The 18,284-nt window shown below is 37.9% G+C and overlaps 1 protein-coding gene across 3 annotated transcripts in view; it reads left to right on the plus strand.

Moving 5' to 3' along the window:
- ALS2 (alsin Rho guanine nucleotide exchange factor ALS2) overlaps positions 1–18,284 on the plus strand; it is a 58,816-nt gene that overhangs the window by 27,761 nt on the left and 12,771 nt on the right. For 2 of the 3 annotated variants that reach the window (XM_065930816.1, XM_065930817.1), the window contains exons 9-23: positions 657–839; positions 2,511–2,682; positions 4,801–4,981; positions 6,725–6,790; positions 9,808–9,970; positions 11,406–11,537; positions 12,156–12,284; positions 12,650–12,720; positions 13,115–13,181; positions 13,514–13,716; positions 13,837–13,902; positions 14,900–14,998; positions 15,748–15,912; positions 17,466–17,577; positions 17,798–17,875. In XM_065930816.1, coding sequence (XP_065786888.1) covers positions 657–839; positions 2,511–2,682; positions 4,801–4,981; positions 6,725–6,790; positions 9,808–9,970; positions 11,406–11,537; positions 12,156–12,284; positions 12,650–12,720; positions 13,115–13,181; positions 13,514–13,716; positions 13,837–13,902; positions 14,900–14,998; positions 15,748–15,912; positions 17,466–17,577; positions 17,798–17,875 — 1,887 coding nt within the window. Of the gene's footprint in view, positions 1–656; positions 840–2,510; positions 2,683–4,800; positions 5,084–6,724; positions 6,791–9,807; positions 9,971–11,405; positions 11,538–12,155; positions 12,285–12,649; positions 12,721–13,114; positions 13,182–13,513; positions 13,717–13,836; positions 13,903–14,899; positions 14,999–15,747; positions 15,913–17,465; positions 17,578–17,797; positions 17,876–18,284 lie in introns of those variants that run through there. The other variant, XR_010662437.1, reaches the window with a different exon arrangement.

Below are 18,284 nucleotides of genomic sequence, written 5' to 3' on the forward strand. Positions count from 1 at the left end.
ATTGGTTTGAGGCAGATGATTGTTGCTGCTGCTGCAAAAGCTTCTTGTTGAGCACCATTGGTCTAGGGGATCCCTGTGGATGGGCTTCTAAGGGGTTCTGCCGATTGCAGCATCCAGGGACACAGTGAAGTCATGTGAGAGAGTTAGTGAGTTCCAAGTCAGAAAGCAGTTTTAGCACCCATGGGTTTAGTTGGCCAGAATGGAATTTAGCCTAGTTAGGTTTTCTTTTTACCTTGATTTTTGTGTACATAGCAGAATATGAATGGACAAAGGTGTGTCCTAGCTGTCAGAATAGGACTCTACAAGTTTCTGGGTCTTTGATTTGTAGTACAAGCTAAGTCCTATGACAGCTTCCAAGAATAACAATTAAAATATCAAATGTATGGTTTTTTTCTTTTTGAATTCCAGTTTTTCAGTTTTTTATAGAACAGTCCAGTTCTACATTTACTGGTTGAACAGGGTTCCTTTTCACTCCTGCATCTGTTCTTCAGTTGATTGGGTACGTTTCTGGGTACATTTCTGGGTAAGTCTTGCCCTCTGAGATGTGACTAACTTTTATTCCACTTGTTCAGGTAACCTAACATTCTAGTTATTGTGGACTTGGAGTTGCATCTGATTCCTTCATCTCAGACAGACATGTCTTCCTGTCATTGCAGGTGAACAGTGAAAATGGAGTCTGGAGTGTGGCTGCAGGCCAGGATTATTCCCTGTTTTTAGTGGATACCGAAGACTTCCAGCCTGGGTTATGTTACAGTGGCCGGCAGGACCCAACAGAAGGTGACAGCCTTCCAGAGAATCACAGTGGTACTAAGATGCCAGTCCTTCTCTCCTGTAGTAAGGTGAACAGGAATTAGATCCTAAGGCCCACATCCCGTAACACATGAGAAGTCTTTTGTTTCTGTTGCTGTTTGTATGTATGCCTAATACTTAGTGTCCCTGACTAATGTATTTAAAATTGCAAACCACTTCCCATCCCCCTTCACTCCTCATCTCCTTTTCCTGCTTTATTTCTCTCTACATTGCATATCATCATCTCACCCTCTGTAGAGTTTCTTATTTTGTTTATTGTCTGTCCTCCTTAACTGTAAAATTCATTAGAGTAGGGATTTTAAGCTGTCTCATTTACAGCTGTATCCTCTTTTGTAAATACCTTTCATAAATATTTGTTGAAGTAAATACTTTTATAAATAATTGTTGATATAATACCCTCACATAGGAATATTAAAAATACTTATTTCACAGCAAAGTTTTCTGGCTGTGTTTATGGAGTCCTCAGAAATGAATCAGAATAGAAGTTGAATAATGAATTTTTAACTGTTAGTAGAAAGTGAAAATTGCAGGGGCCTGAGGTGGGCTCGTGGCAGACCTGACAGGCCACCAACAGTGCTGTTTCCCATCTCTTACCATCGTCTCTTAGCTTTTTCTTTTGTTTACTACTGTTAGCTTATTTTTCCTTTGTTGATCTGAATTTATTTGCTTTCCTACTACTTACCTCTTTTTCTTAAACTTAATACCATTGGTCTGTTTCTGGTTTTCTTTTTCCTCACAACATTGCAAGAAAATTAACCTTCAAAGCTTGTGCATTCTGGGTTTTTTATTCTTACTGAATAAAATATCCTATGGACTGGTTGTTTTTTTTCTTAATCCTTTGTTTTTCTGGCTAAATATGTAATTGTGGCTGTATATAAGGGCAAGATCTTTCTTGCTAAAGGTAACACTGGCCAAGATTTGACTCTTGACCTGTATATAGCTTGTTATTCCAGATATACTAATTGACTCTTTGTAGTTCTTGGCCCTGACTCCACATTCCTCATTAAAGATTCCACAGTCCAGTTAAAGGATGAAATGGGCCGATGAAAGGGATGAGGCTCTTAATAGTGTATTGAGCCTGCAGCTTGGTTGCCTAGTTTAGTAGGGATATGTGACAAAGACATCAAATGTTTTTGTTCAGTGCTATCATGAATAAATGACAAAGTTCACTTTTAAAGAAAATCCCTTTCTATTGTACTTTTAAAATATAACTCCTAGATCCTTGATATTTTGACATACAGCATAGAAATGGTCTCTGCTCTCATCTGTTTCATGCAAAAAGAAGTCCTGAGACATGTGTTTGTATCATTGGGATCTTTGTATATTTAGAGTATTTGTGGTTCTATGTGTAAAGTGAAATAAAAGGTATTGTGGCAATAAATAATACTATAGATGTTTATAGTCATATTTAGATTGTGTTATATGTATATAACAATAGTATACTGGTAAACCAGCCCTAAACATCAGAGTAAACTCAAAAGCTCTGATTTGTAATGTTTTCCAGTTTTGTGGGGTTTTTTTTGTGTGCAAATTTCAGTATTGCCACTTTCAAACTACTAATGATTTAATAACCAACTTGCTGCAGAATTCCTACGTAGATAGCTGTTGGCTCTCACCAGCTATTATGAACCAACTTCAGTGCCCAAATTACTGCTAGTAAATTAGATTTTATCTTTAATCTCTTTCCTCTCCTATTTTAGCTTGGGTATATAAGCAGAGTGGCAGCAGGAAAAGACAGTTATCTAGCCTTGGTGGACAAAAACATTATGGGATATATTGCCAGTCTCCATGAGTTGGCTACTACTGAAAGACGCTTCTATTCAAAACTAAGTGATATCAAGTCCCAGATTCTCAGGCCTCTTCTCGGTTTAGGTAAGTAGAACTTCCCCTTCCACTCTTCCAGCCAGTCAGTTATCAGGAGTCTTGTTTTACCTCTTTTTCCTATATCACAAATAAAGAAAACTTTTTGTTTGAGTTGTACTCTGCTCCTTTCTTTCCAGTCTCTTCTTTTTGTACCCAGGTGGTCAACAGCTTACAAGCCATTTCGTCTTTGCTGATAGCCCAGCTTCCCTATCCTGGCACCCCCAGAGTTCCTGTTACTTATGGAAGTAGAAACACGGAGCTTTCATAAGACCCATGGCAGAGAAGCAGAGCAACTGTGGAACAGTTGATCCTAGGAGTCAGACTTCTAAACAACACTTTTAGCTGCATTAGTTCTAAGATACCTTAAAAGTGTAAAGTGAAAGTGTTAGTCACTCAGTCGTGTCCAACTCTTTGAGGCCCCCTTGGACTATAACCTGCCGGGCTCCTCTCTCCGTGGAATTCTCCAGGCAAGAATACTGAAATGGGTTGCCATTCACTTCTCCAGGGGATCTTCTGGTCCCAGAGGTCAAACCCGGATCTCCTGCACTGCAGGCAGATTCTTTACCATCTAGGCCACCAGGCAAGCCCCAAGATAGCTTATATACTACTACAAATTTTCATTTTCTTTGTTCTGCTTCTTAGAATTTTATCAAGTAGGGCTTCATTTGGATTTACAAGTAGTATCTCAAAATGTGAATAACTGTAAGAGTGTTAAGGATCTTACCCCCAACATTAGCAGAAATTGATTAAATCTTATCCTTTAGCTATAATCAGTGACAACAGGGATTGAAGGTAAGGAGATAATATGGAGAAAATAGATTACAGTGGTCCTCCATGGGGTCCTGCTGTCTAGAAATACAATACTGGCGTCTCCAGGAGGTTATAAAGGAATACAGAATGGAGATGGGCGGGTGGGCTATTAAAGATTAACTTCCCCTAGTCAAAAGCTTTTGTAGGTTTGACTCTACTCTCAGAAAATGGAAAGGACCTTTTTTCTCTCTCATTGACCTGAACTCCTTGACCCCCTGTGAGGCCACAGAATTCAGACCAGCACTCTAGTACTTAAATTGTGCTCTATTCATGCATCGTTTTTCCACATTAGGGTGACTTTGGCTTGTGTAGGTCAGTTCACTGTTTTTAATGGAAAAATATCTATTTTTCAAAACAACTAACTTACAGTCTTTCTGAATTCAGTCCCTACATAAGCTGGAGACAGTCAGCATTTGTTTTTGTTTTTAACATGTTTTGCTTTTTTAATTGTTGTAGAGTTCCTGTTCTATAAATTCTCCTCCAGTGGGTGGGCCCAGTTCCCTAGTACTTTGGCAAGAGATAGGAAGCAGTCCAAGCTGGAAGCTTCCTGGATTGCTCTGAAAGGAAAGTGAAACCTGTCCTTTTCCTATTCTGAGTCCTGATTTCTATATTGGTTTCATGTGGTCTGCTCATCAGCCTCACTGCTTAGAGAGAAGTCCTGCAAATTGGGTGTTTTGGACTGGGAAAAAGTAGTAATCTCCTGATGTGCTTTATAAAGTTAAGAGTAACCAAGGCAGTCTAAGTCAATCTTAGACTATCTTGATCAAAGGCAACCTTTTTGGAATCTTTTTCTTAGCATGGAAGGGCAGGGCATATCCAGGGGGCAAGCAGAACTGAAGTCAGTGTAAAAGTGGGAAATGTTGACAAAGGTATAGCTATAGAAGTGAATTTAATTCCTGGCTGTTACTAACCAGTTGTATAAAGGTAGATATTTCACTTCCTTTCCCTTGGCCTTAGAAGACTTGGCTTCAAGATGAGAAGAGAGTTGGATTACCACAGTGGTTATCAAATATTGGCTGGTCTTCAGAATTACCTGGAAAGCGCTTTTAAAAAAAATATCCATCTTGGTGTCTAAACTCTGGTCTGCTGAGTCAGAATCTGTAGGGGTTCCATGAATGTGTTTTTAACAAGTTCTTGAAATGACTGGACACTAATCTCTGCATTTTAAGCACTGTGATTATTTGGGTTCCATAGTTGAGAGTCCATTTCAACATGTTAAGAATTTTTAGTAAAGGAAAATTTATAATCTTGATCATAAGAAAGTATTTATATAATGAGTCTTTAGGTTATGTTATCATCATCATCGTTTTGTTCCAGAAAATCTGGGCACTGCAAATACAGTCCAGCTGTTGCAGGAAGTGGCAAGCCGATTCAGCAAGCTGTGTTACCTAATTGGTCAGCATGGAACCTCACTGAGCAGCTTCCTTCAGGGGATAAAGGAAGCCAGGAATTTGGTCATCCTGAAGCATGCAAGTCTCTTCTTGGATAGTTATACAGAGCAAGTATCCAGTCCGTGTCATGTTCAGTCTCTGCAGGGTTAATCTGCCAAGGAGAACAGCTCCTTAATCAGAAGAGACTAGATTAGGGAGAGTTCTATAAGGTAATAGAAATTGCAAAGCAGTGCTTTAATCTTAAGACAACTATATAGCTCCACATCACTACAATTGTAGTTTGCTCTAAGAGGGGAAATTTTTTTAAAAAAATAATACATTCTCAAATTTCCTTCTGCATTCTAGCAGAATGATAGTGTTCTTAATTTACAAAATGTACTATAATAACGATGGCTCTTTAGAGAACAATTTTGTACTTAAATAAATTATACTAAAATTTGAAGAAATAAGTAGACAGTATTTTAAGATCAACTAATGATTGTAAATATGGAGCTCTTCCAATGCCTGCTTTTCACTGTTGTGTAAAGGAGGGTTTAAAAATAAAAGATCTTTTTGTAATAAAACCTAGGATAGTGATCCAAGGTTCTTTTCATGTTTTTCAAGTAAAATATCCCAACTGTATTTGAAATATTCAGTATTTCTCACTTTTTCTTTTGCATTTTGCATTTTCATTTTGGCATTGTGATGTGAGGCATAATTTAAGTGTTACTTTAATGTGTATTAGGTTATGCTATTGATCTGAAGTATTGATTTTAAAGTCACTCATAATCCTACTATCAGAAACGGCCATTGTTAATAGTGGATTTCTTTACAGACTTAGGCATAAATGTGCAGATGGATGTATGTGATTTTAGTTCTAAACAGAACTGAATATATTTGAAGTTGTTGGCTGTTGTCTGGGAGGAAATACCCTTGCTAGTCTTCTAACTCATCTTCTTTCAGACATAAAAAGCATAATTTGATATGAATTTACTTTTTTAAACTAGATTTTTGTATGTGAAGGTTTCAGCTTTTACTGGTATTAATTTTTCTTTTTTGACTTGTATAGATCTTATGTGTATTTCTCTTTTTCTGCTGTAATACTTCAGGACTTATGCTTGCACATGCTTTTATTTTGATTCCTTGGGTTTTTTAAATGTATTCATATAGACTGGGCAGGTAAAACACTTGATTTGTGTATGAATTTTAAAAATTATTTTTAATTGTGGTAAAATACACATAACATAAAATTTACCATTATAACTATTTTTAAGTGTTCAGTACCTTGGGGTGTTTTTAGTAGGAATTTGCCTTCTTTGTCAGAGTCAGTTGATGTTATTTGCCAGCCAAGGAGAGTGGAAGAAATGTATGTGGCGCAAAGCAGTATGTCACGACTTCCTCTTTAACTGTAGATCAGTACTTTACCAACAGTTTCTAACACTCTTTCGCTTAAGCTCTTTTAAACATATATTCTTACCTTCCCTATTGTTTATTTCTGAGGACTTAATTGGAAAACTTAAAGTGAAGATTAGAATTTTTTTAAAATCAAACAACTTAAATCATATTTTCTCACATTTGTTAAATGACCAAAGTAAAATATACCAAATAAATTCTAGCATCTTCTGAATAGCTTAAAGTGTTTTTTAAAAAAATTCCTATTAACATCTTTACTAAAATGGCCTTTTACTCCTGACTGTTGTGATGATCACATAACATGCCCCATGTAATTCGTGATTGTTAACATCACAAAGTTCTGAAGTGAAACTCACTCATTGGATACCAAGAGGTGTTTATTACAGATGCTTGTTCAAAACTCTGAAGAGCAGATTTACTTTTACACTAATATCTGTGTGTTTTCTTTTTTGCTCAAGGTATTGCACATCTATTACAAATTTTCTGGTTATGGGAGGATTCCAGCTTCTTGCTAAACCTGCCATGTAAGCAAATACATAGTTTCCAGTTATTCTAACAACCAAAGAACATGTTTTATAGCAGTCTGTATTTTTGAGTGCCTAGGAAAAGTTATTATTTCAGAGTCAAGTTCACAATAACATAAGTGAAAGCCTTTTGCTAGAGCCTGGATGGGTAGAAAGCAATTAATGAACTCTGGGTGACTCTGAGCTGTGGCAGCAGATGTTAAATTTGGATTTGGGCAGCCTTTCCAAAGTGGTGGTTCATGAATCCCATGGTTTTACATAGTTAAAGGCAGTAATAACTTCTTTTTTAACTTCTGTTTACAAGATGAGAATTTTAAGATATTCATTTAAAAAGAACCACTAGAGAATCTCTAGATCATAACTAGTGGGCCCACAGGCAGATAGTGAACCTACCCACATTTTCCTCACTCAGCTGGTTTATCACTTAGACACTCACCTCAGACTAGCATGGTAGTTTGATCTTCATGAAGTTTTTTTTTTTTTTAATATTGTAGTAAAATATATGTAATATTTATCATTTTAACCATTCCTAAGGGTACGGTTTTGTGGCATCAGGTACATTCACATGTTGTATAAGCCACTATCTATACACAAAACTTTTTATCATCCCCAACAAAATTTCTGTGCCCATTAAAAATGACTTCCCCTCCTCCACCAGCCCCTGGTAACCTCTATTCTATTTCCTGTCTCTGAATTTCCCTGCTCTAGGTACCTCACATAAGTGGAATCATGCAGTAGTTGTCTTTCTATGTCTGACTTATCTCCCTAAGCCTGATGTTTTCAAAGTCCATCCATGTGATATCATATATCAAAATTTCATCTCATTGTGTATCTGAATAATATTCCATTTTAGGAATATACCACATTTTGATTGTCTGTTCATCTGTTGGCAGGCACTTCTGTTGTTTCTACCATTAATATATTTTTTGGGTAACAAGTGCAAACCTAGCCATATAAAGAAAGAGCAATATTGCCACTATTGGATTAAAGACTCCCAAGAGAAAATATGCTAAACAGAGTAGTTCAGGTTTTCTGAGAGCATACTAGGGCTCCTTTTGGGAAAATTTATAGGGAAGTACTTCAGTGAGTCCAGAAAAATAATAGGGTTCACAAGAGTTGGAATATTCCTGGTCTAGTACTGGGCATCCAGGAGAAATGTGGGCAGAGGGAGTATGTATTCACCATGTACCACCTCCATCTCTCAGGAGCTGGTCAAAGCAGAATGCTTATGTAGGGTTAAATGAGTTCCCCCAGCAGAACATGGAGGAGTAAGTAGGACTGCCCAACAAGCCAAATATAAACAAAAATCTGGGCCATGTTCCCTGCAGCACACTCTCCAAGATCTCTTAATTACATTATACAGCAGTCCACTTTGTGACATTGAACTTACAGGTTCCTGGAAATTATTACATATTTCTCCATCTTTCCAAGGTAATATTTTATAATTTCTGAGTTAAGCATCTCTTTATTCCATAGTTCTCTAAGGGATTGTAAAATTACTCATTTTTGTTTTATAGTCTTGTATGACATTGTTTTGTTTTTGAAGCGTTCTAGCTAAGATTTATAGTATCGTGCTTACAAAGCAGTGAGGGCAGTACTTGGTACATAATTATTGTTCATTAAGTGGCAGATAATGATTATTATTCTGTTCCACTGACTCATGAACTATACAGTCCATGCAGTTCTCCAGGCCAGAATACTGAGTGGGTAGCCTTTCCCTTCTCTGGGGGATCTTCCCTACCCAGGGATCAAACCCAAGTCTCCTGCTTTGCAGGCAGATTCTTACCAGCTGAGCCCCAAAAGAAGAACCCTGTTACTTCTTTACAGATCCTTTAAGTGTTTTAGTGTGGTGTGGATAATCTCAATGGGTTACCCATCAGCCTTAAAATTCGCAGTAAAGTTTTAATCATGAACTTATATATGTGTGTGCTCAGTTGCTCTGTCGTGTCCAGCCCTTTGTGGCCCCGTGGGCTGTAACCCGCCAGGCTCCTCTGTCCATGGGATTTTCCAGACAAGACTACTAGAGTGGGTTGCCATTTCCTATTCCAGGGGATCTTCCCCATCCAGAGATCAAACCCATATCTTTTGAGTCTACTGTGTTGGCAGGAGGATTTTTTTATCACTAGCGCCGCTTGGGAAGCCTAAACTTAGAAGCCCAGCTGGAAAAGAATTTGCCTGCCATGCAGAAGACCTGGGTTTGATCCCTGGGTTGGGAAGATCCCCTGGAGAAGGAAAAGGCTACCCTCTCCAGTATTCTGGCCTGGAGAATTCCATGGACTGTATAGTCCATGGGGTCACAAAGAGTAGGACACAATTGAGCGACTTTCGCTTCACTTCACTTCATACTTGAATGTAAAAAGTGAATATTGGTTTCAGTTTGAAATGTTTTTTCAATGATCCCAGTGATTTTAAAATCCACACATATAATTTGCTTTACTGTTCGCTGTTAATTGTAGTACTGGCATCTATACCTTTTAATACACCTTTGTAGTAAGCTCTTATTAGATGATCACAAATTGAAAAAAAAGAAATTATCAGCATTTAGTATTCCATGCCAATTTTGTTAGAGCAGAGAACTTTGTTTTTCTTCCAGTATTTATGTTTAGCACAAGTGATTAGAACAGTTGGTTTTGCCATTTATTGTTGTGACTTCCTACTTGGAAATTAACAGGTAACTGTGTCAGCTTGTCTCCAATTATTCCCTATAACTGTGGGATGTATGATTCATTTCCTAGAACTTTAGGCACAAGTCGGTGATTCACCGTATCTATTACAGTGTTACTGTTCCTACCATTTACTACTTTTTATACTCAAAAATCCCATATTTATAGGCAGGGAAATTGTTTTAATTACATCATGTTTATTTCATTGTATTAATCATCTGCTACTTTCTTCCATAGCACCTAAAAATGTACATTTTGAAGAAAGTAGTATGTGGTGAAATACTTCTATTTAATATCATGCATATTGTCAATATCAAAATGATTAACTGAATCCCTTTTTTTCTCTACCTTCAGTGATTTCCTAAATAAAAACCAGGAGCTGTTGCAAGATTTATCAGAAGTGGATGATGAAAACACCCAGTTGATGGAAATTTTGAATACTCTGTTTTTCTTGCCAATCAGACGACTTCATAGTTATGCAAAAGTTTTGCTAAAACTTGCTACCTGTTTTGAAGTGGTAAGCTCACATATATCCTCTTGTGGACACTTGGGAAGCCAAGGATCATAGTTGTTTGTTTGAATTATTCTACCCCAAGATCTGGAACTCCACTAAATTTATTTTTCTTCAGGGAAATGAAAGAAGAAAGTATGACTGTAGGTTTATCTAGTGTTCTTTGCTATGGATTCAATTTCCTTTCAGGGCCTTGACAAGATTCACTTTATTCGTTTTATGTCAGTCTAAAGCTGAGACCCAGTTTTGCTACTCGTTCGGTAGTTGTCCAACTTTGAGTACATACTGAGCACAAGTTATAAGTTAAACAGAGCTGTTAAAACCCTGCCTGCAATGACACACCCTTCTAAGGCGTGGCGTTAGCACCTGGCCTGGATTCATGGTAGACTTCATGCCAGGTATTTGGGTCACTTTGACATATGCTGTGAAAAATCATCAGTGTTACAGGATTTTCTCAAATGTGAACTAGATCACTTTCTGTATAAAATTAGTTAGGTGGAGTCCTAGAAAATTTACATCACTCTAGCATATATTAAAGCTGGTCCTAAGACAGTTACTTTTGAAATTGTACTGAAATGTGTTGTTTTAGTTTCCATTCCGAAGGGCTCTAAAGAAACCATAATGATTCTAGGGTTTCTTATAGTTTGGAATTTTTTATATCTTGGGATCCTTATTTAGGACAGATGTTGTCTTCAGAATGATCTAGGAATTTATGTGGCCTTTTTATGTTTGATCCTACCTGGTCTTGTAGGTCTTTTCTTTTGTCTGGTTTCGGTGTTAGCCCAAACTGATCTAATTTCAGCTGTATTTCCACCTGTAGCAAGTTGGAAGATTTTCTTCATTTGTTTGAACTAAACAATCTCAACAGATTAAATGCAGTGGCAGATATGAAAATCCAGCTGTCATCTTTTAATTCAGATAATAAAGAGATTTGAAAAAATGTGGAACAATGTTGCTTTTCATATGAAACATTTTTTTTGTTTTGAAATTTTAATTTTAATTAAAATTTTTTGTTATATTTGAATTAATAAAGATTTAAAAAATTTTCAACTTTATTTTCCCATATGGTAAATATCAAGAGATTATAGCCCACAGAAGCAAAATAGAGGGATCCTGAGACCAAAACCATTGATAATTCCTCTCCTATCCTGAGTTCTCTGCTTTTCTCCTTACTGATAACTGCCAGTGTTTGTTTCTTTTCCCTCTTGAGTTCTTCCCCCATTTCATATGTACCTGTATGTGATACATGTGTAACTGTATGTGGTAGAATTTTCTGGAGACAGTCTTCTTTTTTCTCAGTTCCCTTTAGTGTACCATGTCTTTTCTTAGACTGGCTTCCTTTCCTAAGTTTATTACTATATATCTAAACCACAATGAGTCTACAAATTCTGGACAATTGTTATATATCCTTTCCCCCCACCTCTTAATTATTGGCCTCTAGACATCTCCAGAATACCAGAAGCTGCAGGATTCCAGCTCTTGTTATGAGTCACTTGCTGTCCATCTCGGCAGGAAAAGGAAGGAAGCAGAATATACATTGAGTTTCTGGAAGACCTTTCCTGGAAAAATGACGGTAAACCATGCCAATGGTCATTACCCCACAGACAGCAGGCATAGTGTAATAGCTGCCATAATTTTCTTGACTCCTCACTTGTTTACGGTAATGGTGCTATAGTGACCCCTTTTCTAAGGGTGATCTAAGGACCACAGCCATGGGGGTTCTGGGTATCAGCACCTTCCCTCATCGCTGGGAATCTTTTCTGAATATGTCTCTTCTTCTGTTTGCTTGCTCCTGAAAGTGAAAGTGAAAGTTAGTTGCATAGTCGTGTCCAACTCTTGCAATCCCATGACTGTAGCTTACCTGGCTCCTCTGTCTGTGAAATTCTCTAGGCAAGAGTACTGGAGTGGGTTGCCATTTCCTTCTCTAGGGGATCTTCCTGACCCAGGGATCGAACTCGGGTTTCCTGCATAGCAGGCAGATATACCAACTGAGCCACTTTCCTGTCTTTTTTATTTTCCTTGGAGCTCTGCTTTTATGAAATGTTTGGGTCCCATCTGAATTTAAGTTTATTAATACCAAGCTAAGCTATAACCAACAAATTCTCCTAAATGTGATTTGTATTTTTTTTTCTTTTTCTCCTTGCATAAAATAATTTTGTTACTTTGATTTTCTTTTTGTTTTCAATCCCAGGATTCCTTGCGGAAGCCCGAGCGTCGGTTGCTATGTGAGAGCAGCAACCGGGCCCTGTCCCTGCAGCATGCGGGGAGATTTTCTGTGAACTGGTTCATTCTCTTTAATGATGCCCTAGTCCACGCCCAGGTAGGCTAGATTCCCCACCTCAAAAGAGGCCATGGGGGGGGCGGTACTATGAGTATTTAATTAATCATACTATCAGTTTATTCTACAAACTGTTGTGATTTTCCTGAAACACTTGAGTGAAAGAGAATGTTTAGCTTGCTTGGTGGCACAGGCTAGACTTCCAGGAGCTCTTTTAGTTTCCAAATTGAAAATGAGTGTCAGCCATGTGAAGGGGTCCTAGCCACAAACATGGCGAGACCACTGGGGTTAGCTGTGTTATGGGGATGTGACTAAGGTGGACTTAACCACTTGAAAGGGGTTCTGCAGCAGCAACTTCAGGGCCCACATGGGCTTTCTCAGACGTGTGTACATGTTCTTTGTTTCAGTTCTCCACACACCATGTTTTCCCTTTGGCCACACTGTGGGCTGAGCCACTTTCTGAAGAAACTGGTGGTGTGTAAGTGTCCCTTCTACCTCATTCCCTTCTTGTGTTATTTACCCAGGTTGCTTCCTTAGACAAATTAAAGCTCAAGAGGCCTCCCTATTGTGTACAAGAGTATTCACCATCCCAACACATAGTTAGTAAGTGGCCTAGAGGGAAGATCATGACAGAGCCAACATGAAGAGTGTTGGAAGAGCTTCTCCACTGCTTACATCCCCATTGTTTAACCCAGAGCAAAGAAACTGTGTCTTTTTCCCACTATGGGAACCAAACCCAGGGCAGGACTGCATTTATATCTAATTGACTTCTGATCCTCCTGAAATAAACAAGTTGCTTTTCATATTTGAGGATTGATGTTATAACAACAGGTTGTCATACCTGCTGGCCTTTATCCTTGTGCACATTTCAGGAATGGCCTAAAGATAACTACACCCGAGGAGCAGTTCACTCTCATTTCATCAACACCCCAGGAAAAGGTTAGTCTTATGGTATTTTCTTTCCATCTTTGGCCTGGCTGTTTCTGTCTCTTACAGTAGTGAGGAAGAAATACAAATTGTTCTTGCTTGCTTAATGATCCATAATTATGTCTGATAAATCTTCATTAAACCAGAATTAATAGATTTTTGTTGTTTTAATGTAACAATTTAAAACATAAAGCAATGAATTTTAAGAGCCAGTCAGTGTTACTCAATAAAGAGAGTGTTAGGAGTCAGATAAAATTTCCACACTAAGGAAAGCTATCAAGATGTAAAGCAATACTTGATGAGTTGTTGCTTTAAGTTTGCTGGCATGTGCTTTTTGCTCTTAGACCAAGTGGCTCCGGGCTATAAGCCAGGCTGTGGATCAGGCTTTGAGGGGGATGTCTGATCTTCCACCTTATGGAAGTGGCAGCAGTATTCAGAGGCAGGAACCACCAATTTCACGCAGTGCCAAATACACTTTCTACAAGGATCCTCGCCTAAAGGATGCAACCTATGATGGACGCTGGCTTTCAGGGAAGCCTCATGGCAGGTTAGCATGTTCATGATTTGATTTATGTCTGGAGTCAGGATGGTAATCTAGCTACTGAAAAAGTACTGATTTTCGGAAACTTTAGTTGACACGTATTATTCTTTGCTTATGCATTTCCAGAGGGGTTTTGAAGTGGCCAGATGGAAAGATGTATTCTGGCATGTTCAGGAATGGCTTGGAAGATGGGTAAGTACATTGTGAACGTAAGTGTCTTAAAGTGTGTTATTTTGTGCTCACAGTTATTTCCAAGACAGTAGAATTTTATGTTTTTGGAAATGGATTAGGACTTATCATGCACAGGTATGAACATGAAGAGAGCTCGGAATCCAGCTGCAGCATTGTTTTACCTAGAATGAATCATTTGCTTTGACAGTTGGTGACCTTAAATTACACAGCTTCTATCTGTTGACATAGGACTGTTTTTTCTATCCGTTTCTCAGTTGTAAGGACTGAGTACTTGGGTAATGTTGATGTTGAGACTGTTGAGATCAAGTGCCCCCTTTACACAACGGACATAGAGAAATTTTCCCTTCAATAATTTTAATCCATCTTTAATTTCTGTGATCTGTTGAAGGGGAAATCTTCTGAATGATGTTTATCTTAATGATATTCAAATGATGTTATTTTTATATAAACAGGTCATGTTTTCTAACACTATAAATATGTTTACATGGTAAATGTATGGCAGTGAAGTGTTTTGTTTCATGTCAGAGAACTAATTTTATTTTACTATATAAAAAGATTACTATATAAATTGGGTAGGTAATTTTTGTGTGTGTGATAATATAAATTTTGATGTCTTTTAATCTCTATTTCATAGAATTTCAGAATGAGAAGAGACTTGAGATACTTTTAATTTACCTGCCTTGTTGCACATATGAGGGAGCTGGGTACCTAGACTTACCCAAGGTGATGCAGCTAATTGGGGGCAAAAATAGGCCTAGGATTTTCTGTTTTTCATTGGACTTGGGATAAAACACCTAATTACTCTGTAATGGTGTTGATGTCCCATTCCTCTAAGACTTGCCAAATAGCTTAGGTAATAGGTAACCACATAAACCAATAACCCATTTACTCTTCTAGGTAGATCTTTTCTCTGTTCTTATTATATTTACCAATATATTCATACCAAAAGTGAGTATGTCATACATGCATCTTAAAATGTTTTTATTTTCCTTGGCAGATATGGAGAATATAGAATCCCAAACAAAGCACTGAACAAAGAAGACCATTATGTAGGCCATTGGAAAGAAGGAAAAATGTGTGGTCAAGGAGTCTATAGGTAATAGCATTGGAAAGGTTGCTAACTGGTTGCTAATGAGAAGTTGCTGTTTAACATGGGGAGCTCACAGCAGTACTCTCTGACAGCCCGAGGGGCGGGATGGGGTGGGAGCTGGAAGAGAAGTTCAGGAGGGAGGGACATGTGTATACTTAGGGCTGATTTACATTGCTGTATGGCAGAAGTCAATACAACATTGTGAAGCCATTATCTTCCAGTTAAATTTAAAAGAAAAAAAAAATCATGTAAACCTGAATGTTCTGTTTCCATGCAGTAAATTTTACTCATCCCTAATGACTGAAAATGTGTTGACTCTTCTTTTAAATATCAGCCTCTCATCTATCACAGGATGAAGATATTAGCTTATTATTTAGTTCTTAAAACTGTAAAATCATTGTAAACCATAACTTTCTCATAGAATCTCCTAGATATCTTGCTTGTGAATTTATCTGATATTTACTGCATAGCTCTGCTACGGATAAAACCTGTCATTCTTTCAGAGATCACTCATTATTTCATTTTCCCATAAGGGACACATTTTCCCTCATGTTAACATAAAATTCTCCCCATAACACCTTCAACTTCTTAAACCCAGTCTTTCAAAAATGAGATATTTGATTGGTGAAAAATAGTCATAAATAAATAGAGCTACCAGTGAGACATGAGTATAATTTTGAATTTCCTAAACTTTGTAAAAATGAGGATCAGAATTCAGTAAGCTTGTGATCTTTATCCATTCTTTCTAACCACAGTTATGCCTCTGGTGAAGTGTTTGAAGGCTGTTTTCAAGATAATATGCGTCATGGTCATGGTCTCCTGCGAAGCGGAAAGCTGACTTCCTCTTCTCCCAGTATGTTCATTGGCCAGTGGGTAATGGATAAGAAAGCAGGATATGGCGTCTTTGATGATATCACAAGGTACAGTATTATGCTTCTGCTCTCTCAGTTTAGTTGAGGGGATAAGGTTCCTACATGTCTCTAAAAAAAGATGATTTTATGAAGGCTAAGTGTATTAATTGGACAATACTGAGAACATTTTTAATAAGAAAATAGAGTTATCAGGTGTCATTTTATTCATTTGGTTGTGAACCAGACAACAGGTTACTTCTATACAAGATCTGGATCATTCAAAATTAACATTGGTATGATTTTCCTTAAAGCTTCACCCATACAAAGCTTTTCATGTCTCAAAGGGGCTACCAAGTCTATGAGTATTATACAAAGAAAAACCTTTAATGCAATCAGTAGATAATAGGAATAAAAAGTTAGGAAGATCAGTGAAAATTCCCTTTTGGGATTATAAAATAGTTATCTAAACACATTTCTATGTAGCTGTTCCTGTCAAGCCTCTCACTTGTTACCATGCCATTCACCAGGAATCAAACTTGGTTAAATTCAACGAACTAAACTTTGGGGAGAAATATAGTTTTTTGCCTCTGTATTTGGTGCGGCCTGATGTGCTTTTAGACTGAATGTATAATCTCCCCCTCGTTATTGTCAGGGCTTCCCAGGTGTTGCTGGTGGTAAAGAACCCGCCTGCGAGTGCAGGAGATGTAAGAGACGTGAGTTTGATCCCTGGGCTGGGCAGGTCCTCTGGAGGAGGGCATGGCAACCCACTCCAGTATTCTTGTCTGGAGAATCCCATGGACAGAGGAGCCTGGTGAGCTACAGTCCGTGGGGGCGCACAGAGTCGGACACGACTGAAGCAACGCAGCACACACATGTTATTGTCATAATGTGGGACTGAAAATTTTTGCTGTAGTTACTACAATCCACGGTTATTTAACCGGTAGTTTGTACTCATTTGATTCTTTTAGTGGAGATTAGTAAGGTTTCTCTGAGTTTGAATAGGTGGAAGAATGAGCCTGCTTTTTTGATATACCCCATTTAAGTCAGTGAACTTTGGTTAAGAAAAATTGTGCATAGGTTTAAGTTCACCTTTTGAATGACATTGTTTCGAGTTGAATTCTTGGCATTAATTAAATATTTTACAATTATCAAGGAAGCTCTGAAAGTATATACAGATCTATGTCTGATCTATGTGTGTTAATCACTCGGTTGTGTCCGACTCTTTGCAACCCCACAGACTGTAGCCCGCCATGCTTCTCTGTCTGTGGAATTCTCCAGGTCAGAACACAGGAGTGGGTAGCCATCCCCTTCTCCAGGGAATTTTCCCAACCCAGGGTTTGAACCCAGATCTTCCGCGTTGCAGGCGGATTCTTTATCATCTGAGCCACCAGGTCCTGAGAGGACAGTGTTCAGAGCGGGATGTGTTTTGCAGTCACATTGTCCCATGTTGGAGGAGACAGCATTGACACTTTAATTAGTGAAATGGGACAGATACTAACCTAGGGCTGTTGCTTGGCATCTTCCATGTGATCATTGTTTTTTCCCTGCCTCATCCTTATCATCATTGATTTTTAAACTTCTTTTAATTTCTATTTTTAATTTTTTTTTCTATTTCTCTACAGAGGGGAGAAGTATATGGGACTGTGGCAAGATGATGTATGCCAAGGCAATGGTGTAGTAGTTACCCAGTTTGGTTTATACTATGAAGGCAACTTCCATCTTAATAAAATGATGGTGAGTGGAATGTTTTGCATAAAGTTACAGTTGGCTTTTTAAAACTCCTAGTCCTTAATTTTTCAGTCATCTTTTTATTAATGTTCCACCTTCCCTAATACAATTTTTCTTATCTTTTTTTTTTTTAAGATTATGTAAGGCTTTGGAGGGTGTGGCTACAGAGACCCTAAGTTGCTGCATGTTTTAAGTGTTGTGATTTTTGTTTTGTTTCTTCACATAGGGAAATGGGGTTTTACTTTCTGAAGATGATACTATCTATGAGGGGGAATTTTCAGATGACTGGACCCTCAGTGGAAAGGTTGGAAACTTTTTTCTCTTAATAATCTTTTACTGATTTTTTCTTGATCTTTAAAAAAGCTAGCCTCCAATAAAATTTAACTGTTTCAAGTGTGCATTTCAGTGAGTTTTTAGTACGTATGCAGAGTTGTACAACCATTACCACGATCCAGTTTGAGATCATTTCCATCGCCATCTCCTGCTCGGTTATAATCATTCCCTGGTTCCACTTCCGGCCCCAGGCGACCTCTGATTAACTTTATAGATTTGCCCTTTTAGGTCCTTTCATGTAGTTGGAATCACACAACAAGGGTTTTCTTTTGTGTGGCTTCTCACACTTGACATGTTTCTGAGATTTTTACATATTGTGGCATGCGCAGTACTTTATTACTTTCTTATTGCTGAACACCATTCCCAAACTACATTTCGTT

Source organism: Muntiacus reevesi, chromosome 3, assembly GCF_963930625.1.
Source record: "Muntiacus reevesi chromosome 3, mMunRee1.1, whole genome shotgun sequence".
Classification (NCBI taxonomy): Eukaryota; Metazoa; Chordata; class Mammalia; order Artiodactyla; family Cervidae; genus Muntiacus; species Muntiacus reevesi.